The 27,880-nt window shown below is 37.7% G+C and overlaps 1 protein-coding gene across 2 annotated transcripts; it reads right to left on the bottom strand.

Moving 5' to 3' along the window:
- Positions 1-1,077: 1,077 nt before the first annotated feature.
- LOC137386974 (autophagy-related protein 9A-like) lies at positions 1,078-27,862 on the bottom strand. 2 transcript variants are annotated; one of them, XM_068073227.1, is made up of 18 exons: positions 27,575-27,862; positions 26,709-26,895; positions 26,226-26,334; positions 25,117-25,242; positions 24,090-24,234; positions 22,384-22,486; positions 20,745-20,844; positions 16,062-16,208; positions 15,473-15,613; positions 13,502-13,639; positions 12,556-12,706; positions 6,763-6,897; positions 6,369-6,548; positions 5,394-5,492; positions 4,158-4,334; positions 3,219-3,339; positions 2,134-2,286; positions 1,078-1,884 (listed from the first exon to the last, which is right to left on the bottom strand). In XM_068073227.1, the coding sequence occupies exons 2-18, from the start codon at positions 26,839-26,841 to the stop codon at positions 1,748-1,750; spliced, it is 2,295 nt and encodes a 764-aa protein (XP_067929328.1). In that variant the 5' UTR covers positions 26,842-26,895; positions 27,575-27,862; the 3' UTR covers positions 1,078-1,747. The 2 variants fall into 2 exon arrangements, with proteins under 2 accessions (XP_067929328.1, XP_067929329.1); XM_068073228.1 differs by having other exon boundaries at positions 5,394-5,489.
- Positions 27,863-27,880: the final 18 nt, after the last annotated feature.

Genomic DNA, 27,880 nt, shown 5'->3' with positions numbered 1-27,880 from the left:
CCGGACAGCCCTGCTGGCAGTTTTGCGGAAAAACACAGTTATAGCATCACACAATGTATTGCCATATCTGTCATAGCTCATACCTTTTTTGTAAAATAAGTAAGCATAAAAATATTGCAGATTTGATTCTATTAAAAATGCAGCAATACACTAAGTGAACCAACAAATACAGTCAGTTTTGAAAACTGCAACAAACATCTGCATACAGCAGTTGAACACTAAAGTAACAAAAATCATCAGTGGCAATCGAGCTACTTCGAAACTATTGTTCGCACAGTCCGGCAGTTTTTGTTCCAACTCCAATTTGTTTGAGACCCGTGGCACACAAAAACTGAGGTTGCACTGTATTGAGCTCTCCCAAGTTTGGTAATGTTCAACCAAGAGATGCTCTTTTAAATTTTTATAAAGAGACATACTTTTGTTTTGTATTTATAGTTGACCCATTAGTCCTTTATAGCTTTTTGAATTTGTCTGTAATGAAGCAAACCTCTGGAGCAACATTTAGAGAATGTAAAGAGCATGTATACAAAGAGCATGTATACAAAGAACATGTATACAAAGAGCATGTATACAAACAGCATGTATACAAAGAGCATGTATACAAAGAACATGTATACAAAGAGCATGTATACAAAGAACATGTATACACAGAGCATGTATACAAACAGCATGTATACAGACAGCATGTATACAAACAGCATGTATACAAAGAACATGTATACAAACAGCATGTATACAAACAGCATGTATACAAAGAGCATGTATACAAAGAACATGTATACAAAGAACATGTATGCAAAGAGCATGTATACAAACAGCATGTATACAAACAGCATGTATACAAACAGCATGTATACAAACAGCATGTATACAAAGAGCATGTATACAAAGAACATGTATACAAAGAACATGTATACAAACAGCATGTATACAAACAGCATGTATACAAACAGCATGTATACAAAGAGCATGTATACAAAGAGTATGTATACAAAGAGCATGTATACAAAGAGCATGTATACAAAGAGCATGTATACAAAGAGCATGTATACAAAGAGCATGTATACAAAGAGCACGTATACAAAGAGCATTTATTGCAAGAGATGAATAAACTCCATGCAATCATACAAAAAAATTAGAATAAGCGAATGTAAAAATAGATTTACAACAAATAAAATAAGGACATAATACAGGACTCCGTAATATCGAGAGCAAACAAACTGTCTCAAAAACTAGGGCGAGAAGCGGCTGTTGAAAATTTTCATGAAGGAAAAACTCCTCTATGCGGTAAGTTATAACCTGCCTATTAGTAGAATATAGTATGTGATCCCAAACCGAGGAGGGGATGATTGTGCAATTTATAAAAGACCAACCAAGAACTGCCAAAAGAAAACAAATGATAATTTAGTGGTATGAAACTAACAAAATGTAGAATATTCCACACTTGCAATTCTCCTTCAGTTGTAATGTCAAATGATTCTTAATAGTAAGTAGTAGGTAGCCGATTGACTGCTGGACATTATAGAAAAGCTGATGAAAATTCTCAACCTGCAGCATTGGTAAGCAAACGTAAAAAGCATGCGCAAAAAACTTTACACTTTCAAGTAACAGAACTGAGTGAAGTTGTCATCCCCTTAGTAGCATATCTCGGAAGGCTACTGCGTGCATAAGGCCTTGGTTACTCTTTCTGGCTTTGATCAACACTAGAGATATAAGGGTTGCCAAGAGAAGCACCAATTTGCAAGCATCAGCTCTGTTGGTTAGTATACGATGAAGAAGAGCTGGGTGGCTCGTGAAGTTCCTCATCTATTGTATGAAACTGGGGTACTGGTTGCAACTCACTATCCGTTAAAACTTCCCGAGCTTGCCCCAAGTCTTCATATCCTGCAGGACAGAATGTAAACTTTTACCTCTAACATACGAGCACACAAATTCATACCACACTTTACCTTCTATGTTTACAAGTGAAAGTCAGCGTCGTAATGACTACGCTGTCCAGCCAGCGTAGTCATAACAACAAACATGTTATTCATAGTACAATATATCAAGTGCATCGGAAAAATGACTTGACAAATGACGACAAGACTTAAATTTTAAACTTGTGGATAAAGAGAATGTAGCAATGATTCCTACCAGTGTGGCCAACGTGAGGGCGTTGTTTTCTCCTTCTCAGCTCATGCATGTAAAGAGCGCTTAGACTCATCTCGCTGCTGTTGTACTCGGAGGAAGGGATTCCTAATGTGAAACCTTCGTAGGAGTTAGAGTGAGCCATGGCATCAATAATACCTGAAAAAAGATTGTTACCATGTAACTTATTGCAATATAACATTAGAGTTCAAAGTGATGTGACATTGCAAAGTCTAATGAACAAACAACTTCACTTTAGTCAGAAGTAATTTCCTCATGAGAAAATTAGTAATAAAATGTAAATGAATATTAATGTATAAATCTTTTGTGCAAAGATTTTATAATACACCTTGTTAAAATGGCCTAATAACCAACACAAAAACCAATCTTATGACGAACATAAATATGGGTGTAGTGAGCTATCACGCCCATAAATGGGTGTAGAGCTATCACGCCCATATATGGGTGTAGAGCTATCACGCCCATAAATCTTTTAGGTACAGATTGCTAAAGATTTAAAGTTTGTGTCTCACTGTCTGTCAAAACAAGTGCTAATATATTAATTGTTCAAAAGTCAGCAAAGGTTAATTTTGCTTGAATACATTTGTAGTTTGCCTCAAACTTGTACAAATATAAAAAAAAACACAGTTGCAGAATCTCCTACATTTGGCTGCAAGAAAAATATAAAAACAGCCCACTGTCTCACTGTCTGTCCAAACAAGTGCTAATATATTAATTGTTCAAAAGTCAGCAAAGGTTAATTTTGCTTGAATACATTTGTAGTTTGCCTCAAACTTGTACAAATATAAAAAAAACACAGTTGCAGAATCTCTTATGTTTGGCTGCAATAAAAATATAAAAACAGCCTAATTTTTGAAATTTTTCACAACATCAATTATTTGGTAGGCAGCAGCAAAATGTGCAGCTAGCAATATTTAAATGCGTCATCGCTTCAGCGCAATGGTTTTGACAACAAAATCTGAATAAAAAAGTTTGTTACTGTATGAAGTTGGTGAAATTATCCGGTGTACTTTTACATAGTGAATGTACTGTTAACAGACAATGCAACAATTAAAGAAAAGCCAACAAACCTCCAGGTATGGGTTGATCGGAGAGAGGACCAGTTTGCTGAGTCAGTGTACCTCGGAGTACCTTGTTACTTATGCTGCCATACATGCCTCCCGATCTACTTCCAGGAACTCCCGCTAAGGACTATCAAAGAATATGTCATAAGTAGGCATTCAAGAAGTAAAAAAGTCAAAGTCAAACAATAGTTGAACTACAGAGGCCATACATTAACAACAGTCAAACTACAGAGGCCATGCTATAACAACAGTCAAACTACAGAGGTCATGCAATAACAACAGTTGAACTACAAAGGTCATGCAATAACAACAGTTTAACTACAAAGGTCATGCAATAACAACAGTTGAACTACAAAGGTCATGCAATAACAACAGTCAAATTACAGAGGTCATGAAATAACAACAGTCAAACTACAGAGACCATACAATCATAACAGTCAAACTACAGAGGTCATGCAATAACAACAGTTGAACTACAAAGGTCATGCAATAACAACAGTTGAACTACAAAGGTCATGCAATAACAACAGTCAAATTACAGAGGTCATGAAATAACAACAGTCAAACTATAGATGTCATACAATCATAACAGTCAAACTACAGAGGTTATACAATCACAACAGTCAAACTACAGAGGTTATACAATCACAACAGTCAAACTACAGAGGTTATACAATCACAACAGTCAAACTACAGAGGTTACACAATCGCAACAGTCAAACTACAAAGGCTATATAATCATAACAGCCAATCCAATGCTCTCGAAAAGGCGGCTAATATGGAACAATGCCTCATGAAGAGGTTAAGGATGATGACATCGATAAAACAGTTCTCATTTAAACTACAACATACTGTGTACAGCTAATTAGAAATCCATGGTAACAAGTCACCAGAATCTGGTGACGGTGAATCAAAGCACCTGCACACACATGTCATCCTACTTACAGCTCCCATTGCAGATGTGTCCATTACCCGTCTGGAACTGGCCCAACCAAGAACGCTGTCAGTTAATGGATTAGCCCTGGCAGTGGTAGTCTGCCTGCAGTCCCTGGCAGCACTCTCTCTTATGCTCTGCAGATACCTAGCACTCTGCTCAGGAGGTGCCCAAGTAGGATTGTTCAACTAGAATGAGAAAAGCACATTTCATTCTCAGCAGGGTGTGCAGAGTGTGTAGAAAGCTAGAAGACCAATCAGAATGCAGGTTTGCAAGATGATCAGAACATGCTCTATAGAGGCGCTTGGGCCAATATTCAGGTTTATATTACAGCAATGATATAACGCAATGTCTCAACACAATTCATCACCGTTGTTATACAAAACGCTTGGGTATGTGCCACGGAGTCATGTGAGAAATCAGCTTAGTTTTATTATCTGGCTAATGCAAGAATGGGTGAACTCACAATCTTTATGAAACAAAACGTGTCTCGAGCCTTTGATCCTTAAATTAGAAGACATTTTGTCAAGTACATACGATATTTACTGTTAGTAATAAAAAAGTAAACTTCACGATGCTATTTTACTGCAATAGTAACGAAGCTAAGGCATATCAGCCCACCCTTAATGGCCAATGCTTACAATAAGAATAGCTTTATATCTTGCATATTTAATTAACAAGGGGCTCCGTGACATGCCAGACTTCCGATTAGCAACTCAGAAAAGGCTAGCTAGTGTGCACCAAGCAATTCATATGACAAAGATGCCAGTCTGTGTTTATGTCAAGGCGATCGCAAAAACTAAAGGAAAGACATATTGCCATCAAGTTTCTGTACCAGACTAACAAATTATTATTATATTGGATTAACTCTATGCAACAGTATCGAATGTTTCACAAATAATCTTCACTATAATAGCAACATTCTAAAGCATTCACATAAAAGGTATGCGGGTTTTATGTAGAGCAGCAGGTACTTCAGATTACCTACAACGAAGAGATGCAGGCATCTTAGACTACCTAAGAAAGGGAAATGCGAGTACCTTAAATTATCTACGATAGAGCAGCAAGTACTTTAGATACCTGTGATAGAGAGATGCAAGTAAATTAAATTATCTACAATAGAGATCCAGGAACTTCAGATTATGTATGATAGAAAAATACAAAAATTTAGGTTGTTAGTCACCTCATGACAAAATGTGAGCTAAATGAATGTTAGAAGGAAAAACAACAGACAACTGTCAGCTTACAGAGAAGTTCATGAGTGATAACTCTACTTTGCCTCCCTCAGCCTGCATGTATGTTTCTACACTGTCATCTGAAACGTCTTCTCCTCCTGTTTCACCCTGTTGTATAAAACAAACAGATAAATATGAGTAAATATTTGTTTGCTACTGTTGCTTAGCCATGGTTGATCTCTGTTATGATACATCCGACCGTCTCTCAGTCATACACCCGACCGTCTCTCAGTCACACATCCGACCGTCTCTCAGTCATACACCCGACCGTCTCTCAGTCATACACCCGACTGTCTCTCAGTCACACATCCGACCCTCTCTCAGTCATGCATCCGACTGTCTGTCAGTCACACATCCGACCCTCTCTCAGTCACACATCCGACCCTCTCTCAGTCACACATCCGACCCTTTCTCAGTCACACATCCGACCCTCTCTCAGTCACACATCCGACCCTCTCTCAGTCACACATCCGACCCTCTCAGTCACACATCCGACCCTCTCTCAGTCACACATCCGACCCTCTCTCAGTCCCACATCCGACCCTCTCTCAGTCACACATCCGACCCTCTCTCAGTCATGCATCCGACCCTCTCTCAGTCACACATCCGACCCTTTCTCAGTCACACATCCGACCCTTTCTCAGTCACACATCGGACCCTCTCTCAGTCACACATCCGACCCTCTCTCAGTCACACATCCGACCCTCTCTCAGTCACACATCCGACCCTCTCTCAGTCACACATCCGACCCTCTCTCAGTCACACATCCGACCCTCTCTCAGTCACACATCCGACCCTCTCTCAGTCACACATCCGACCCTCTCTCAGTCACACATCCGACCCTCTCTCAGTCACACATCCGACCCTTTCTCAGTCACACATCCGACCCTTTCTCAGACATGTTCTACCTTTGCATAAGCCATTTTGTAATAAGAAGACACGCGAAGATCGATCAGACATGACCTCCTTGAAGTTTTGAAGGCTTACCATATTATTGCCATGTTTGCGAATGTCTAGTTGGGCAAAGGAGCAGATGTCTCCAAGACCAGCCACATCAACAGAGAAATTGCGGTAAAAGTCGACTATCTCCATAGACTTGGGCCGCAATTTGAAGATGAGGATGAAGGGAGTGATCAAGGGGCTTAATAACTCATGGAGCAAGAACACCTGAAGCCAAACCATAGCATACAGCTGGCATTGTCAACTAAACTAAAGCATGTGACTCCTAGATGAATTAGGTTTGACTAACAAGAATGCGATCATCCTTTGTCAATACTCACTAATAATAGGACACCAGTCATTTCTACAGCTTTCAAAGCTCATTGTACCAGCACATATCAACTATACATTAAAAGAAGACAAGAACGCTCTTCATACTCACTGCCTTAAATTCAAACAGTTGGCCAAACTCTTCCCTCACTTGGCTAGTGTGTGCTTTATCCTTCCATTCTATAGGCTGATAGTGAGTATGGGCCAGAATTTCAATCATCTTAGCTTCAGGCACAAACACCATGTTCTGCGGGCAAACCAAGCACACTTCTTAACAGAAAAGCTAGTGAAGCACTTAGGAACCAAGCTTTTACCTTACCTGGAATCGGTGACTCGTGACTTATAACCCTATTAGCAATATAAATATGTTACTAAACTGATTCAATTACATAAAAGTTAGCAAATCTTTGTTAAACAATTAATTAGGGGGAAAAAACATTACAATTTTAAGAATCTCAAAAGCGCATTAGTCACAAACACAGCTTCCTTTTTTGAATGGAAGTTGCCCAATCATTTAAATTTTTTAAAACACTGCAACCTTGATTAAAGCGGATGCTCGGACTAAATTGGACATTGTCACAGTTTGTGGGCTCTCATGTACTTTTAAAGTGACAGAGACAGAACCCCAGTTCAAAGGCAAATCAAACTTTAATCAATTGTTCTAACACACTGAAAGAAACTTAAAAGACAGTTTGGTTTGTCAGCCAGCAGCACAACTGTGGTTATTAATATACAGTCAAACATGGATAACTCGAACTTCAAGGGACCGAGCAAAAGTGTTCGAATTATCAGAGCGTTCAAGTTATCAGAGCACTGTCACAAGTCCATATATTTACTTATTTATTAGTAGATACATGTACATATACAAACTATAATATAAATCAAAAGCACAAATGGCTTGTTTCAAATTAAATGCTTCTAATGTAAAGTTTAAAACGTTTTCATGAAAAAGTATAGAGATTTTTCTATCACTTGAGATTGGTTTGTTGTTTGAGGTGATGTTATTGCCAGGACGTTTTTCAGATTGACATTGGCAAAACGTGATCGTTGTTGAAATGCTTAAAAGAAAAGACATTTTTTTCTTTTGAGGTTTTACCCACGATCAATTTTGCCGTTTTTTCTTGAAGTTTATGCAGATTACCTTACTTTACCTGGGATTCGTTAAGAGCAACACTCCGAGGCAGTTCAATTAGAAGTTTTACGAGGTTTTACGGTACATTCTATATCACTCACGCTTTTTTAATAGATACTTATTGAATGTACACACGTATTCTGTGTTTAGGTCAAACGATGAATAGTTTTTTGTAGCTCAGACAACGTATACGTTTAATTACAACAATTTTTAAGACGTTTTAAACATTCAACATTCCGACGTTGATTCAACACGGAATCAACGTCGGAAAACTATTCATCACGGGCTAGCCAGGTCACGCACTCAAGGATTTTCGCCACGCACATACAAAACAACATGCGATTTTTGTTTTGTATGGCGTGGTGAAAATCCTTGCGAGCGTGACCTGGCTAGCCCGTGCTATTCATCGTATCGCAGTATAAATCAAATTTCACCAAACTTTTAGAAAAGTCGTTGACAAAAATATTTTGCCGATGGTGGTAATAACGACGCTTATGAATTACAAAAAGATGAAGTTTACCTCTATGGCTTTGAATAAAGTGATTTTCTAAAGCGATAACAACCGTTTCGGTAGCCGTTGGGCAAAAAAACAGTTCAAATTAACAGTGTTGAGTTCGAGTTATCTATAGCAATTTATCATTACGTGGGAACGGACCAAAGGAAATGTTCGAATTAACCATGTGTTCGAGCTATCCGTGGACGAGTTATCCATGTTTGACTGTATTTATATTTGATTCCAGCCGATCTTCCTCTATAGAAGCTCAGCGATGTTTCTGTAATAAACTTAAAGATGTGGTTGCGTCAAAAAGGTCGATTTAATGAAATTAATACCAATAAAAGGCTAAAACATCAGCTACAATTTGATGTCATTTTTGTCTTTGTAGACCAATCCTGGAGGTAAATTTATCTTTTACTATGAGTCTCCTAAAGATATACTGTTGAGTTGGCATTCAGATTATATTTCCCTGTTTGATACTATAATGTAATTTCCTGCGCGTGCGAGATACGTATGTACAGTGAGTTCTTGACGGCTTCTTTTTAATCCATAGCATCTAGCAATACAATGGTTTCAATTGATGAATATACTAAAGGTAATATTTTTAGTAGGCTACTCATTAATACATGTAATAATTAATAAAATTATAACTTTTTGCTATCACTAATCATTGTTTTATAATTTATCGTTTTACCGACCTATATTTGCTTCAAATTTTCTGCGGCAGTTTTATCTAGTAAATTAGATTTATGATTTGACTTTAAATGTTCACTTCTCACTTGTAGAAAATGAAGAAAATCGATTGATCAATGCAAATCTTTAACTTCCAGAACCAAAGCTTCGAATCGTTGGCTTGGTGAACTTATGCTTTTGTTAAACATTTATTCATGTTTAAAATTACACTCGCAATCTAACTCCCAATTTGAAAGCTTTCAATAGATACGCGTTAGAATGACATATATTTATTGCATATGTTTTATTGATTACAGGATGTTTATGTGGTCCCGCCAGCTGAAGCAGCTTTGTCAAACTTTGTAAAGCTTTGTGAAACTCGGATAACTCGCCCTCGAATAACTCGAAAACACGGTTAACTCAACGTATTTGTTTGGTCCGTTCCCACGCAATGATAAATGGCTTTAGATAACTCGACCGAAACTCCGTTAACTCGAACAGGTTTTTGTCAAACAGCTACCGAGACGATTGTTACTATCGCTTTAGAATATCACTTTATTCCAAGCCATAGAGATAAACATTGACTTTTAGTAGTTCTTAGGCCTCGTTATTACCAACATCGGCAAAATATTTTCATTAACGACTTTTCTAAAGGTTTGCAAAAATCAAATTTTACCAAACATCCGCTTAGCGATAACCCTCTGAAAGCAAGAAAAGCGAGGTGAAATTCGGATAAATTTAAAGTAAAATCGGCAAAATTGATAATGGGTTTTTAATAGTAAAGCAGTTTTGTAATAACTGACTTACTGCAAAATTGATCTTGGTTAAAACGCTCGGTAGAAAATACGTATGTATTTTTTCTGAGCGTTTTAACCGTGATCAAGTTTTGCCAATTTTAATCTGAGAACGTCCTGGCAGTCACATCACCTAAAACAACAAACAAATCTCAGGTGATAGAAAAATATCTATACTTTCTGATTAAAAATATTTAAAACTTCACACGAGAGACCCTTTAACTTGCAACAAGCAATCTATGCTTTTGATTTATATATAGTTTGTATATGTACATGTATCTACTGATAAATACGTGCACTTATGACTGTCCTAATGACTCGAACACTTTTTCTCGGTCCCTTGAAGTTTGAGTTATCCGAGTTTCACTGTATATTTATTGCATTTGTTTTACTGATTACAGGATGTTTATGTGGCCCCACTAGCCGAAGCAGATTTGTCAGTGTGGAAACTGTCATAAATGGAAAAGAGAGACTTGAATGTGTGCTGCATAAACCATGATGTTTTGATTGAGTTTGCTGCAGTAGATGAATTTGTCTTATTGTATCAGCTGAAATTATGTGAGTGGCCACGACTTGACGAATATTTTTAATAAAAGCTTTATGCCGAGATGACAATTTTTTTGCTTGTAAAAATTGTATAATAAAATAATATTGTTGAAGATAATGCCAAACAAGATTTGCGGAAACTAATCAAATGTGACCAGGGAATTTTTTTCTACACATTCATACCGATAATGACTCGATAACGTTGACAGTCGACTATACAATGTACAGGACTTTTAGGGATGTAGTTGGTTTCGCCACATTTCGCCACGCAGTTTGCTTATTTTACTTACGGTAGTAAGAAACTAGTTTTCGGTGTGGGCAATGATATACAGCCCTATCCCCTAAGATAGGCGACGAGCATAATGTGGGCGAGGCTTTTGGGAGGCTGTAAATCGTTAGTGTGGGTAGCACCAGAACTGTGCCGATACAAAGACCTTATCCTACATAGTTTGCTTGACAAAATTACCGTAGACCGGTAGAATTGGTAGTCGGTACTAAGATGCTTACACAGCATTTAGAAGAAGCTAATATGACAAGTTTTTAATTTTCCATGTTTGAGGCCTTTGAGACATTGGTAATAATGTTTCTGTAGCTGGATTTAAAATTTTATTCTAGCCAAGATAAAATATATGCCAATAGAGCCGCGTAGGACTAGACTTTTATCACAATAGCCGATGTGAATACGAGAGATGGAGACAGGTTGTATCACGCATTACATCATTTTGGGCAAGTCTGGGCATGTTCTTTTGGCCTGAGTGTTTTTACCGCGATCGAATTTTTTCGATTTTAATCTTCAAATACAGTCAAACATGGATAACTCGAACTTCAAGGGACCGAGCAAAAGTGTTCGAATTATCAGAGCATTCAAGTTATCAGAGCACTGTCACAAGTCCATGTATTTACTTATTTATTAGTAGATACATGTACATATGCAAACTATAATATAAATCAAAAGCACAAATGGCTTGTTTCAAATTAAATGCTTCTAATGTAAAGTTTAAAACGTTTTATCAAAAAGTATAGAGATTTTTCTATCACTTGAGATTGGTTTGTTGTTTGAGGTGATGTTATTGCCAGGACGTTTTTTTAGATTGACATTGGCAAAACTTGATCGTTATTGAAATGCTCAAAAGAAAAGACATCTTTTTCTTTTGAGCGTTTTACCCACGATCAATTTTGCCGACTTTTCTTGAAGTTTATGCAACTTCAAGAAAAAGTTACCAAAGAAAAATCCCTTACTTTACCTGGGATTCGTTAAGAGCAACACTCCGAGGCAGTTCAATTAAAAGTTTTACGAGGTTTAACGGTACATTGTATATCACTCACGCTTTTTGAATGGATACTTATTGAATGTACACACGTATTCTGTGTTTAGGTCAAACGATTAATAGTTTTTTTAGCTAAGACAACGTATACGTTTAGTAAAAACAATTTTAAGACGTTTTAAACATTCAACGTTCCGACGTTGATTCAACACGGAATCAACGTCGGAAAACTATTCGTCACAGGCTAGCCGGGTCACGCACTCAAGGATTTTCGCCACGCACATACAAAACAACACGCTGTTTTTGTTTTGTATGTGCGTGGCGAAAATCCTTGCGCGCGTGACCCGGCAAGCCCGTGCTATTAATCGTATAGCAGTGTAAATCAAATTTGACCAAACCTTTAGAAAAGTCGTTGACAAAATTATTTTGCCGATGGTGGTAATAACAACGCTTATGAATTATGAAAATATGAGGTTTACCTCTATGGCTTTGAATAAAGTGATTTTCTAAAGCGATAACAACCGTTTCGGTAGCCGTTGGGCAAAAAAACAGTTCGAATTAACAGTGTTGAGTTCGAGTTATCTATAGCAATTTATCATTACGTGGGAACGGACCAAAGAAACTGTTCGAATTAACCATGTTTTCGAGCTATCCGTGGCCGAGTTATCCATGTTTGACTGTATCTTGACAATGAGATCGCCTAACACAACAAACAACATATCAACTGATAGACAAAGAAAAATACTTTCTTTTATAATCAACTCAAATTTGATGCAACCCCACCTTTAAGATGGAAGTTGCCGTTATAATACCAGATTAGTTGCGCTTGGCTGAGCGTTTCGAAATGGCGTTTATTAGTCTAAAATCATTCAAGCATCGGTGCTCGGTGAAGGTACAAAAATGCTTTTCAACCATGCGACAGTAATAATATTACTTCATATCAAAAGTTGCCATGCAATTACAAAAACTAAATCAGAGAAGAAATAGAAATATAAATTACCTCAGGCGGAATAAATATCCGACAAGTTGAGAGGACAACTCCGCATGCAGTTATGACCGTTAGCATGTGTTCTATCTGCAGTGTATCTTCGTCATACACGGTGAAACAGATTAGCACAACCAATACAGCCCCAGCCACAAATGACACAAATCTACATAAAAAACATTCACGCATTTACATCATTGAAATAAAGCTCAATGCGTATCATAGAACACGGGTCTGAATGGAGCATAAATTCATTCGACTTTCCTGCATTTTGAAAGGAATTTACGCAAAGAATGCAGCACTGAATCCGCAGAAAAATGGATTACTAGTTGAGGAAGGACAAATAACTATGGTATTAAATTCTATAAAACAAACAACTTCTCATAAACAAAAACTATAACGACCAAGCGCGTTGACATGAAGGGAGATATTGTAACCTTTTGCATCAGCAGTTATGTCCATTTTGAGTTCATCAGAAAAAATGACATTTGCAATAAAAAAAATATCTGCATGAAATGGGCTTGCCTCAACATCTGTCATCAAAATGAAAGACGCACAGACAGAGTGTAACACTCACTTAGCTAGGACAGCAATGAGAGGTGACATGAATCCACAGAGTGTAACACTTACTTAGCTAGGACAGCAATGAGAGGTGACATGAATCCACTGAGTGTAACACTTACTTAGCTAAGACAGCGATGAGAGGTGACATGAATCTACTGAGTGTAACACTTACTTAGCTAGGACAGCGATGAGAGGTGACATGAATCCACACTTACTTAGCTAGGACAGCGATGAGAGGTGACATGAATCCACACTTACTTAGCTAGGAACGCGATGAGAGGTGACATGAATCCACACTTACTTAGCTAGGACAGCGATGAGAGGTGACATGAATCCACACTTACTTAGCTAGGACAGCGATGAGAGGTGACATGAATCCACTGAGTGTAACACTTACTTAGCTAGGACAGCGATGAGAGGTGACATGAATCCACTGAGATAATCATTGCTCACTTGGTAGGCCCGACAGAGCCGTGCATTCAGTTCATGGTCAAGTTCATTGAAGTGTCTAAGGTGAGCTCTGGCATACAATGACCTGTGAATACACCAGTTCCATAGAGTTGTGCACAGATAGAGTAGGTCTCATAACTCCACTGCACAATCTTTACTATAATTTTAACTATAATATGGACTGCATCGTCGATTGAAAGCCATGCTAAGAGCGTAAGGAACAAAAAATGCATTGCATGAGAATTGAACCCCAATATCCTGCTTTGCAGCCAAGCGTGCTACCGACAGTGCAACTTGACCACCTTGCAGCATCATGGAATAACTATGCACATATTGATTAGACATGATAATCTAACGGCAACGAGCCTGCCAGCGCACTAGTTCTATCATGACAGACACAGCGGCAAGCAGAAACCACTCATCACAGAATGGTTATTCTCAGATTAAATCAGAAAATTCCTCAGTTTGACGCCAAGTGAAAAAGCAGTTTAATAACGTATGCAACCTGTGAACATAATTGGGCATATACAAGCTATGTTAAAGGTCCTGTTGGGTTGTCTTCAGGTGAAACATCCTGTTAACACAATGTTGTAAAGCAGAGCCTTTTATGTAGAATTACAGAATTTCAGGCCATTTGAAACATCAGTCTTTTAGCAACTGACCAAAATTTTCATGTATATTTGGCCACGGCTAGAAAACCATCTATGGTCTAAGTAAGGCATTTAATAATGTGTGTAAGAAGATAAAAACAAACACTTGTCACCGTTTACAAAAATTTTTAAATGCTTCGACCAATCATAATTTAGTTCGGGAGCAAAAATCTTTTGATAAAGGCAGATGCGCAACATATCAGGGGTGCATTTACGCTGATGTTATTAAGTAGAACTAATGAGAGATTTGACCTTTGATGACAAATTACGCTAACACATCGCAGGATTAGTCATTTTAAAACTCAACAAACTCTTTGAAATGTGGTATTGTTAGAAATGATCAAAGGAGATCCAAGTGAAAGTAGATCTTAATCTGTCACGCAATGATTTAGCTTTATTCACATTCATTAGAATAACCTAGAAATTCATCTGCTGACTTTTGCTGACTTTTGCACAATCATATTTATGTAGGGTTCGAGAGCCATTAATTAATTAATTAATTTGTTAATTGAAATAATTTTTCAGCTGCCCTAATCAATGATGTGTGATTCTTTTTATACATCATCAAATAGCTGGTCGACAAAGTACTAGTTTCTCAAGCGACAGCAAAATATGCATGTAAATTTCCATCAGCTACAAAAACTGATTCTTTAGATAACCTGAAATTTGATGATTTTACAATAAGACTTCGCTTAGCGAAATGGTGTTAACAAATGGTTTCACTTTAACATGGTCCAACAAGGTTTCATTTTAGCATGGTCCAACAAGGTTTCATTTAAATATGGTCCAACAAGGTTTCATTTTAACATGGTCCAACATGGTTTCACTTTAGCATGGTCCAACATGGTTTCACTTTAACATGATTCAACAAGGTTTCACTTTAACATGGTCCAACATGGTTTCACTTTAGCATGGTCTAACATGGTTTCACTAACATTGTTCAACAGGATTTTTAAATAGGGCATTAAATTTAAGCCTTTTGATTCACATATCAAATACAGATACAAGCAGATCTGCACACAATAGTGAAAATTAAAAAAAACTCTTGAAAATTGTAGTTCCCACAATCTGTAGCAGGATGGACATACTTGAGTGATGCAGTTTTAGTAAATGTTTCCTGACCCAGTTCATTACTGAACTACTAAAACAGAAGTCTTTCTCTTAAAAACTGAACTCATGAAATGTTAAGCAGATTGTCACAGCATGGAGTTATTAGATTGATTCACCTGAACAAGGCAACTTTAAATAGAAACTACGGACAAACTCACCATTTTCTAGAGCCGAGGAACCCCGGCTCGTTCTTTACAATACTGCCATAGACAAAGAACAAATAGAGAATTTGCCATAGAAATATGACAGGACTGAAGATGAGTGATAACAGGGCTACAATCAGTATCTTCCTCGACAGCCTGCAAAAGAGAAGCGGAAGGTGATAATAAGGTGGCACCAATAGCAGACAACAAAGAGGTTTATTTATGCCTGCCATACAGTTACAACTGACTTTCAATTGTCAGTGAAAGATTTATGGTGAAATCCAAGTCACTGAAAAATGATTTTAAAATGTCAAAAACACTATATAGCAGTTCCATATAAATATCAGTTAACAATTAAAACTTATATTACAGGCTTCGCTTATCAAATTTGGGTGTTGCAAATGTCAAGGACAAATGATTTGCATCATGATTTCCATCTTCAGTACGTTTCACAAAGCAATCAGCTAGTACTTTAGCTGTTACGGTTCAAAAGTAACGAGAAACATAATTTTGTTAAAATAATATATACAAGCGATAATGGTGGCCAAATAGATACACTCACGCAGTATATGCACTTTCATAACACATAAAGAATACGACTTACTCATCTGAGAAGTAGACCCTCCTGTGTATACTTTTAAAATCCTCCTTGATAAAGTAGGGGTCCTTGAAGGGGGAGATGTTCTGAGAAAAAGGTCTCCAAAACAGCAACCACTCTATTGTTGTCTTTAGGCCATTGCTGAGATAGGTACTACAGAATACAAGGCTACGTAACCATGGTGACCCCCTGACCATCATTTCATATCTGTTGTCTCGAATCACTCGTATTTCAAACTAAGCAACATTTTTTAACAGATTTCGCAATTCCAAACCTGCTCAGCTTGCTAGCTCAGTTTAAATATTAAATTTGGCAATTTTACAAAAAATACTCACTTAACAACATTGGTTTCACTTAACAATCATTTGTTAACAACAGTGGTGTTAACAACAGTGGTGTTAACAACAGTGGTGTTAACAACAGTGGTGTTAACAACAGTGGTGTTAACAACAGTGGTGTTAACAAATGATTCACTTTAGCATGGTTCAATAGGATCTTTAAACGTAGCATTTAATTTAAGTCTTTTGATTCACAACCTTCATTCAAATTTAATGGTCAAGCTGCCCAAAACAAAGCAATTCTTTTTATACATCATTAAATGACTGGTTGAGACCGTAGCTGTTTTTCAAGTGGTGGCCATGTATAGATGTGCATTTCCATCAGGTAAAAAAACCGATTTTTTAGATAACCTGAAACTTAATGATTTTACAAATAAGACTTCATTTAACAACACGGTGTTAACAAATAGTTTCACTCTAACATGGTCCAACAAGGTTTTAAAAGTCGCATCTAATTGATGCGACCTTTTGATCTTTTTCAGCCTTTTGATGTTTAATCAAATACTGATAAAAGCAGACACATGCACAAAATAGTGAACATAAAAAGGAAAGGTAACTCTTACAAATTGTTGTTTCCCACAAACTATAGCAGGGTGGATATACTTGATTGATGCACAATTTTAGTAAATATTTTTTGAACCGGAAACATCATTGTAATTCAATATGACATACTCTTAATGTCCTATTCAATTACAAAAGGAGGGCTTATCTTGTGAGGCACAATGTCACACTTACTATAGCCCATCACTATTTGGTAATATTAAACTGGATTAAACAGTTCCACCAACACAGTTCCTCATAGAAACAAAACCGTTCAAAGCAATAATCTATATATATATATTTCTCAAAGTCCGTATATCTGTCTGTTGAAAATCCGGCTATAGCTATTATTAGAACAGCTGAGCTGGACAACATTGCAGACTCAAAGTCATGGCTCACCGTCATTGGAAGCCTAACCTTATTAACTAGCTTAGTGGAGTTTTCCATTGGCAATATGCCAGGCTACTAGCTTGAAAGGTACAGTTGTTTGACAAAGTTTTAAAACCTTTACAGTTGTTTTTATCTTTCTCTCAATTTATTTCAACTACACGACACACTTCTCTCATGATGTGTACTTTGAAAGTTATAATGGCAAATGGTGTTATATGTTAAATACAAATCAATTTTCTGTCCAAAGACTCTTCTATTACACGGACAACGCCGGGTGGCACAGCTAGTACTATGCTAAACCTCACAGTTTTGACAAGCTAGGAAAATGATTGTTTCATTCAGATTTACCAAAAATACCCTTAATGAAATGCTAACTGATGTTTTTGCATATATATTAGTATAAACATTTTCAGATGTTTTTTGAAGTTTCTACTTTCACAATGACTAGCCAAACCAAGGTCTTTAAGAAACTTCACAGGTTTTTACGTTTCTTCCAGTTTCTATTCATATCATATATTGCTGTCATGTTTAGGTAACAATATAAAAATTCTCAACATTATTATAGTAAATAAAACGAGTGGAATTAAAATTTGTTAAAATAAAAACGTGAATGACAGCTTGTTATCTTGTGATGTCATAGCAAATTCTAACCACACAAACAACCACACAAGCATAGGCCACACGCAACCAGCTGAATAAGAGTTGCTTCAAAAATCACACAGAAATTTTAATGCTAAATATTTAGTCTGTCCATATTGCCATTTCTGTTAGTCACAAAACTCCCACAAAAAAAACAGAAAATTCAGGTTAATGCTAAGCAAGGACTGGCCTGGTTAAAAGTGCAGCTGAAATAGAGACAGATTCGAATACTACCCCAGCGCATAACAGAACATCTATATCTTATAAACGGAAATATGGCTTTGCTACTCTGCTCTCTGCTACTTGGCCGAACAAATGGCTAAGTGGGGCGTGTGCCCAGAGATGCGCGCATTAACGGCCTCACCTAAAATATATTAGTAAAATCGGTTAAGAGCAGTTTCAGGGCTATAAATACCATCTTTTTTTTGTTCTAAGGTTAAATAAATACAGCATAGCAGAATGTTATGCTATGCATTGCATCATCTACAGAAATCTTAAAGGTTGACTTGCAACAAAAGTCACATCACAGTTATTTGGTATCAAAAGATTCACCATGACTTACTATGTTGTGTTATGAGTGCCAAATATGTGGAAAGGTGATTACAAGCTCTTAAAAGCTCAAAAACGAAAAGCCGCCGTAGATTGGAATCTCTTTATTTATCTGATGTATTCGTTACAGTTGGTTATCGTCTTGTCACGTGATGTTCTCACGTGAATTGAAAGGCCAATACAAAGCTCAATATAAAACTTATCGTAGCACTAGTTTATGACAAACACTTCGGGTTTTACCAAAGACCCCGTATCAAATATAGATGCTCACTACTTTACAGTTTTGTTTCGGCATTATTCGATCGTCAAGCCGTAATCTGATCATGTGACCCAATACTTCGAAAATAATTTTTGCAGCACTTTTCGATCATCACAGGTAACCAACAGGCTCGTCATGATTATCAGACAATGATATGTACTCCTTCGAGCTAAGGTTAAAAAGTTTAACAAATTTTTACAGTAAGTTATAAGATATCAGTGCTAAAAGTGACAGCATTACAATGACAATAAAACAGACGCGTACCAATAGAACATAGACATAAGTTTTATTGAATAGGTGAAGCATATTTGTGAAAATATTTCGACGAATGAGATTGCATGAAAGTGTAAACAGAAACCATCCTGTAACCACTACGTCCCATTTGAGCCGTTTCGGAAAGCAAATCCAAACTACGGCGGTCTCGTGGGGCTGCGATTAACTGTTCATTTTTTAGCTTTTAAGAGCTTGTAATCACATTTTCACATATTTGGAACCTACAACACAGCAGAGTAAGACATGGTGAATCTTTTCATACCAAATAACTGTAATGTGAATTTTGTTGCAAGTCAACCTTTAAAGTTTGTCATCTGTCGGTCTCTCCAGCTGTAGCTGATTAGTATCTAGCAATGGAAAGTCCTGAAAAGTCTGTATCATGGAAGATTTGATCTCAGAACCTCCTGTTCACCAGGCATTAAACTAACCCAAGCTATGCAAGATGCAATGGATTCAATGGGAGATAATTACGATATGTTATCTGGATTAAAATATGCATAGCACTCTGCATTACGGCGCAACGTCACTAAAACTTGTTCTCACGGCTCTTATTAGCAAGTTTAGCAATACGGATACTAGCTTACACAAATTAGCCATTGGCAATGTGCCAGGCTAATAGTAAGAAGCAGGCCACTACATTTATTGCCACTGTTTAACAGCTGTTTTTAATACCCGTGAGATGCTGGGCATTTGGTTAGTTAAGGTATGAATTTTACTGGAACTTTTCAGAACATTTCCAAAAAGAAAACAAGCTTACTATAATGCATGCTGCGAAGGGTAAAAGCTGGTTCACAGTATAACGCCGTAAGTCGGCGTTAATCCCACAATCCCACAGCGTATAAGTAATCCCACAATGCATTGGATGTCGTAGGTGATTACAATACTCACACTATCACAAACCTATTCGCATTCGAATCAACGAATAGTCCACAGCATGGCGTTGTCATTACACAATGCAGTCACTGAAATTATGAAATACTAGTCCCGCAGCAACTATCATGAAGTGAACTATAGATTAAGCAATCCACAACAGCCAATCACCATCACCGAAGCAGTGCACATTGTACAGACTGTTATAGATTTAAGGCAAAATATCGGCAAAGTTTGACTGCTGCAATGTTTCATGACATATCCGTGTTGCCTCGGCGATGCCATCGGTCTATGGTGCACATGGTCTATGAATAATCGACGAAAGGACAACCCTGACATGATTAATTGCAGTGTGAACCAGCCTTAAGCCTGGTTGCCATATACGCCGCAAAGCACCGGAGACAGCATTGCAGGCTATTAGCGGTGAAATGGGAACCAACGCCCCGGGTACCGCCATGGACCGCCGGTAGTTGCCGGTGGCAATGCAATAGTTTAGCGCTATTCAAATTTCGCAAAAGGCCGCAGGCAAAACCTTCTCGAATGCACTGTACGGGTGAAGGTCACCATTATAGAAACGGCATGTCGAGCGAACATTTTATTTGATTTCGCGATTATGTTTAGCGATGCAGCTTTTATGTGAACAGATGCCACCAAGCCTAGTGTCGCAAGAGTTTTGCTGCGCATGTTACCACCGGAGTCTCGCAATCGATATGGGAACCAGGCTTTAAGTGTCATGCTGTTAGAACAAACCATGTAACATGAATCTAGATCCCAAGCTAACTTAGTATGGAAAACTGCAAAACAATTATAATCAGCAGTCGGGCTACTCACAATCGGCCAATGAAAGGCAGGCTGAACTTGACTGGAATAACCGATTTGTTAATCATGGCGATGAAGAAGTTCTTGTATCTTAGAATTCTGTGATGTATATCTGTAAAAGTTAATAGATATACATAATAGCTGACGCAGATGCTCTGCGCCAGATATACCAAACTCATTCCATTGAATCATGGCCATGAACCACAGGCTGCAACACGTATCATAATTGAAGGAGCGCTACAAATTATGCAGATGTTCCCCAACAACCAGGGTGAGAAAATCCATAGTATAAAACTTCACAAGTTTAATACATCCAGAATTGTTTGCTAGTTATTGAAAAAGGAGCCATGTTGGCTGGTAAAGAGCTGAAAAGGTTTGTGACATAATATGTTTAAATTTGTGACATAGTAAGTCTAAATTTTAAATGTAAACAATGCAGAATGACCATACAATCAAGCTTGTAGAAAGGGTCAACTTACGGGGTTTAGTAAAACGCGAGACGTGTGTTGAATTTCGTGACACTGCGTGATGGCTAAAATCATGCCAGATCATCATAAAATTGCTCCCAATGGCTTACCAGATGCATTTCAAGTAATATCTCAACAAACCAGTGACTTTCTTTCCATGTTGAAATTATTTTCAAGCTAATACAAGTCGAAGTTTTTATAAGCATGTGTGATTATGACTCCTGAAAATTTCTAATAGATTTTAAAGTGTTTTTAACTAGTTTTAATACACTTTGGACCAATTTTGACCCTCATGTATTTTTCTAGTTTGTTGAAATTTTTCTTGAGCTAGAAAAAAAATGTGAGGGTCAAAATTGGTCCAAAATGCATTAAACCTAGCTAAAATTGTCAGAAGTCATTTTCACAGATACGTGAAAAATACTTTGACCTGTATTAGAGTGAAGATAATTTAAACTTGGAAAGAAAATCACTGGTTTGAGATAAAATGCATCTGGTAAGCCATTGGGAGCAATTTTATGACGATCTGGCATGATTTTAGCCATAGCGCAGTGTCATGCAATTCAACACGCATCACGTGTTTTACTAAACCCATCAACTTACAGCTACTGCAAACATCTGTTGCTGCAACAATGCATTACAGTACTCAACTAATAAAGGGCACGGCTCGGTCACTAACTCGGTCACTAACGCTGCCTGAATTAGTGAACACCTGCTTGCTCAGTGCCTACTCCCAACACTCACAAGTGCATTAGCATGCTGAGAATATCGTTATGTTTTCATGCTCCACAAGTTTGTCGGCATCCGCAAGATGGAAATGGCCCAAACCCACAAGTCAAGTGAGTTTCGTTAGGCGCCAATTTTTACCGAATGTTTCATATTTGCGAAAGATGGAAACAGCACTTGCGAAGGATGCGCAAGAAAATGCAGCTATAGCAATTCCATTTTAAACATTTTTCACACTCCAGTCGTTCGTATGTCAATTTGAGTAGTTCCGAATGCGCCACTATGACCTCTGGCGTGGAAATCACCATCTTTTTTAACAAAGCGCCCGCGTTAATCCGCAACACACGAATATCCATCGAAACACATATCACACGGTAACTCAACATGTGCACAACTCAAAATCACATCATACACATGTGGAAAATACACATCGTGGAAACAGTGTACATGTAGGATAATACCTAGAGGAGTGAGCTCATTGTTGTATATACACATCTGCACGTTCCTCTGCGCTTCTATAAGCTTGCTTTGTACCTCTGACCATGTCTTGTTATCCAACTCGTCCTGGTTTGAGGAACAAAGCATAAAATAGGGCCACCTGCTTTACAATTCCTCTATGTAATCAAGAAGCCTTCACACAAAGCTTACAATTGAAATGCCAACTCATGGCACACACCAACAAGGCCCCGATTAGCCATAGCAAATATGCAGTGAATCACAAAGATGGACGATAAGTGCAATGATTTGCATTGATAAGCTTATACTAGTCCTTTCTTAGTTTTCTGAAGGAAAACCTAATACTAGATGTTTGTAAACAGATGTGCTAAAAGAGTGTGTAAAAGAGTGTGTAAAAGAGAGCTGGTGTCTAATAACAAGGTAGTTTCAAGCATATTTTACGGTATCAAGCGCAGTCAGGCTATAATTATAAAATTATTCATCAGCTATTACCTCTAAACTCTTCAGCCGTATGAATGATATCTAAGGACTATATCTCTCTTTGTTTGTCAGGGGACCTTGCATAAGTGTATAACAGAACAAAGCATTGTCTGACAAGCTAGAGCCATGAACTAAGCTAGGAGCTGTCCAATTGGTCAGCTTGTACTGGTCACCTTTTTTATTTATCAGCTGATTGGTGAACTGCACTTTGTACCCCATGAAGTTTGTTAGCCAACGATGTGTCAGCAATTTTATCTATTAATTTTGTTATATATCACAGGGACATCAACATGGGTGAGGGTAGGCAAGATATAATGGAGTGAGTCTACAGCTGGCACCGTTATAAACAAGTTTGTACTCACACCAACACTATAGAAAGACTAATCAAGACTTCTGTGGCAGAATATATTAAAAACTTGACATCCCTTGTAAAATAAAATCAAAGCAAACAATTAATTCTCCTGCTTTCACAATAACAAAGAACTATAGATATATTTTCACGATCCACCTCAACTCTTGTTGGGAGCTAAGGCTGCAGTACATACTGCTACAATTGTTACATTTACGAAGTGAGGCGAGGAATAGAGACCTAGCTGCGAGGAGTGCATACAATGCTCCAATAATTACGGAGAGAGCCAACAGTAGCGTACATGGGGTTAGCCTAGGTCATTATCCACGGTCATATCCTATCTATATTGAACGCTTGTAAATAGTTACACAGCCTTCCATTATGCCCAGGGGCGAGCGCAGCAGTGTTTTACATCACACCGTGAACAGCATTACGGTTAAATGCATTCGGATAAATGAAGCATGCAAATGCCTGTATTGGTCATGAACTACTTCATCTGCACCACCCTAACCTTTGTGTAAACCCAGTCGGACAAAAATATTACTCGGTCCTGCTGATGCAGAGTAACGCATATCATTCGAAGATATCGAACTCAGAGTTGTACTCTCGCTTTCTTAACACAAATCCTGAGTACTTTCTAAAATAATTAAACTTCAACATAAGTTAATAATAATTTTGGAAGGATTTATAGTATTCCAAATTATAGTTACGCACACTGGCTAAGACCACACAGAAATAATCTGATACAAATCATTTAAAAGAATCAAGCTATCTGCTACTGAGCTGACCAGAGAACTCCGAGAGTGAGTACAGATAACACAATAGTTTTTAAAACATGTATTAAAACTCTGAACGTGATGCAAAATAGAGGTAGGTACTCACGGGGTCAATGTTCATAGCGTGCCGATAGAACTGGCGCATCTCCCAGTACTTTGTCAGGTTATAGGCATAGAGAAGGGCTCTTGTCAGGAAGAAGGCAAGCGCAATAAGTATGCAGATAGCTACAGTCGGTATTGAAAACCCACAGCTGCAATATGTAAAATAGTCTTTAAAAAAATGGAAAGCTGCAAAAATTCAATGTATTCATATCATATGCATTGCTAAAGCTATGCGAAACTACAATCGCTACAAAGCTATTACGATCCTCTACAATGTTCCTTACTCTCACAAAGCTATTACTTTCACGACCATCAGAGTCAGTGCTGTCACATTCATTATTTGTGTATTTAACTAAGTCTGAATCTGAACTGGCTAAAATTTCATCACCAAAAACTGTTATTTTTCTAACACAAGAAGTGTTGCGGAAGCCCTATTACAACTAAAAAGTTCGATCATCAGAAAAAAATGTCTGTTCTTGACTTCAAATTTCCTGATCAAAGATCCTGCTTCTCGAATATAGGCTAATTTTTTAGAAAAATATTCGGACATCACCGTCAACGCCTTAGAAACACTAAAAATCGTTGGCTATGTTGCCACAAACCAATAATATTCAGTTACTACACAGCCACTGTAAATTTCGCAAAATTGCGTCCATGGCAGGCAATCATAGATATCACATAAACTCGCGTAGGACAATGAAAGGGTTAAGAGCACTTCCAATCCAGTAATTTTGGCAATGTGACAGGAGCTACGTCATGAGAGAAATTACTAGAATGCCAAAGGGTTGAAAATCCAGTAAAACACAAAACAGGATCTACTTGACTACTAAGTTTGAATCTCCAGACCTACTTCACATACTTGTCGACCTTCACATAGACCCATAACTAAACTGGTCACAGCTAGACCATCACGCCAATTACGATGGAAGGCTGGTATAAACCGATTAAAGGTTGCCAAGGTTACACCTTATAACTCCTTTATTAACAATAATATTAGCCAGTTGAAAAATGAGGATAGTCTGAGGCCTAACCTGCACGGTGTGATGATGACATCAGCAAAGCTATGCTTAGTCCCAGACTCTTCGGTAGCAAAAAGGATTCCATAATCCACACATTCTGTTAGAAAGCCGGCGAAGAGTACGATGATAAGAAACTGTCTGCAACAGAAAATACACCTTGGCACCACACACAACCATGAGGCACCGCATATGAGCTTTAATATAAATCTTTCATAACCTAATGACAATATATAGCCTCAGCACTCGGCATACGTGTCAGTGAAGTGTACAACCACAGAGGTACCACATGCGTGAGCAATCCCTCAAAGATGAAGTATGATGTCTGCTTAGTTTACTGCAAGCAGAGGCTGTGCGTGTTTTTTTAAGAACATTGTTGCACAAATAATGGCTCTGTGATCTTGTCTGGACACGTCTTAGCCTAGTGGCAAGGGAACCTTAACGACTGAAGCCATGTCCAGTTGCAGAGAGCAACTTAAGGTTCAATGTCACTCTTGTCACCACCAGTGATCTTTTTTGGAACGAACCCCAACCTGTTGTTTCAGGTCAGGTGTTCCAGACTATGGCTGCTCTTATAGTCACCATATACACCCTCAATCATGTATGATATCCAGGCGGCATACGGAACCCACAGACATAATCTAATGCGTACACCACACACACACATTCTTAAAAATAGCCTTAGCAGAATAACTCAACTGACATCAATTGCAAGAAAGAATACGATGAAGGAAACTGATGCTATTTTGAACTGAAAGTCTCCGGGTGGGGAACTCTTTCCCCCATAGACTTTAGACTATAGACCCATAGTCTTTCTCATAGACTCTATTGTGGGTCAGCTGACCAGGTAGACTGTCTGAAATCTAGAGTCGAAACAAGCTGCCATTCAAGCATATTCCAAGCTGCCACTAGAATATGCATGAACCTTGGCACTCATTCATGCATGTCTGCATTCGTACATAAAACATCTAGTCAATACATATATGTATATTATAACACTTGTTCTATAATACAAGATGCGCAAATACAAAATTTGCAATTGCATAGCTGTGAAATCTGCAGTAACAAATGTCGCTCCATTGTATTGCAAAACTACAAACATAAACACAACAGCGCCAACTTACATGAGTTGACAAGCATCCTCGATTGCCATACAGAAAAAACCATGTCTTTGATGGTATGTATAAAGACGAGAGAAGAAGTCGTCCAGGTTCTCTATGTGATGCCATCTCGCTGTAACACAATTTTTAAAAACTTTCAAAAATTATTTTTAATTTTATTTAAAAACCCCTCTTTGGGGCAATCATCCAAACATTTTGACAACGGCCTCAAGGCCAATTCCAAATTTTTTGCTGTTTTGCCATTGTATCAGCTCTGATATCAGTGCAGCAGTGTGAGCGCACTGATAAGCTGAGAAGCTGATTAAAACCTTACAGTACCAGAATCAAACCCAACTATTTCACCCTAGCCACTAACCAATTAAAAATATCTCAACTCTCACAGACAGGAAAAATGATTTACAGAATGTAGCATCATGGCTCATAGGTGACCGTATGCACATACTTATACAGTTCCTTTCGTATTAAAAGCAATATTAATAGTTCTACCTGCGGGATTTTGTTCTCTTTGACGCACAAATACGGGAGCCTCTTCATCTTCCACATAGAACTGTGAAGGGGCACCATCCTCAGAGTCGGTTTGATACGGCTGGTATCCCGTCACATACTCTCTTCCAGCCATATGATATTAACCATTGATAATATAATTTTGTCTAGTTTTGCTAAACGTAGCACCCTGCAAAACATTGAAATGTTAAAAAACCTTGGTTGTTACTTTTCTGTTCTTTTAGCATAATTCCAATACATCTCTGACAACATAACTAAAATGACTTTCTCAGCAGGCCTCAACCACCACCACGAAATGGATAAGTTTTAGATGCAACTTTTTCGTGCAAGTGAAAAACATCAAAGTGATCCAATCTTAAAACGACTTGCTATTTCGTGTCACATTTTGTGGATTTCTAGGTTAGGGCTACATTTGTTGCTCAAAAAAAAACTTGGGACTTCAGAATCTTGTGCAAAAATGCCAAAGTCGTACTCCAAAGGTTTTTTAGCAAACCTGTTGCCGAGATACACTATTAAATCGCAAAAGCGTTCTTCTTTTTTAAACAAAATACTGTACGATCAAATAACATAGCCTCTAAAAAACAAGTCTGCTTACACTCTCAACAACTGAGAAATGAATACCTGACAAATGCAAGATAATCAAGTACGTACGGACATTAAGTTAAATGTTACTACAATCAATACAAATGTATCAAATCACAGGTGCTATGTAGTACCCGTGTACCAAACTCAAAAATATTTGTCATCGTTACTCCTTCATTGACATGTAGTCATTCCAAGTACACAAGTAACAAAAATGAGCATTAAATTTGCAAATATATGAAATGCGTGATGAGCAGCATTAGTACCTGTAAGCTAATAGTATCCTTTACTGCAATCAGTTGATGAGGAGCAAAGTTGGTGAAGGAGAACAAAAAATAATAACTATACGAAGATAAAATGTCGATGTACTTGTTGTCAGATGCAACCAACTTCAGTTGGTACAAAATATGGCGATTAATATTTTAGTTGTAAATTCTCTAAAACTTTATAGCTTAGAGATTTGTTTTTGGTCGCTTGGTACGCACTCATTTATTTCACATTAATATCGAAGATATGATCACGGTTCATCGATTGCTCTGCATTACTATCGTAGCAACTAGTAGCAAATTACT

The sequence above is a fragment of the Watersipora subatra genome, chromosome 2 (genome assembly GCF_963576615.1).
Source record: "Watersipora subatra chromosome 2, tzWatSuba1.1, whole genome shotgun sequence".
Lineage (NCBI taxonomy): Eukaryota > Metazoa > Bryozoa > Gymnolaemata > Cheilostomatida > Watersiporidae > Watersipora > Watersipora subatra.
This window is presented reverse-complemented; position numbering and strand designations above follow the sequence as displayed.

Bases quoted from the DNA above. Each gene is read 5' to 3' on its own strand.
- LOC137386974 (XM_068073227.1), bottom strand. From the start codon at position 26,841: ATGGCTGGAAGAGAGTATGTGACGGGATACCAGCCGTATCAAACCGAC. The intron at 26,335-26,708 runs GTAGAACTATTA...ATTGTGTTACAG, and splicing joins AAGAGAACAAAATCCCGCAG to CGAGATGGCATCACATAGAG. The intron at 16,209-20,744 runs GTGAGTAGCCCG...TGTATTCTGTAG, and splicing joins CTGCCTTTCATTGGCCGATT to TACCTATCTCAGCAATGGCC.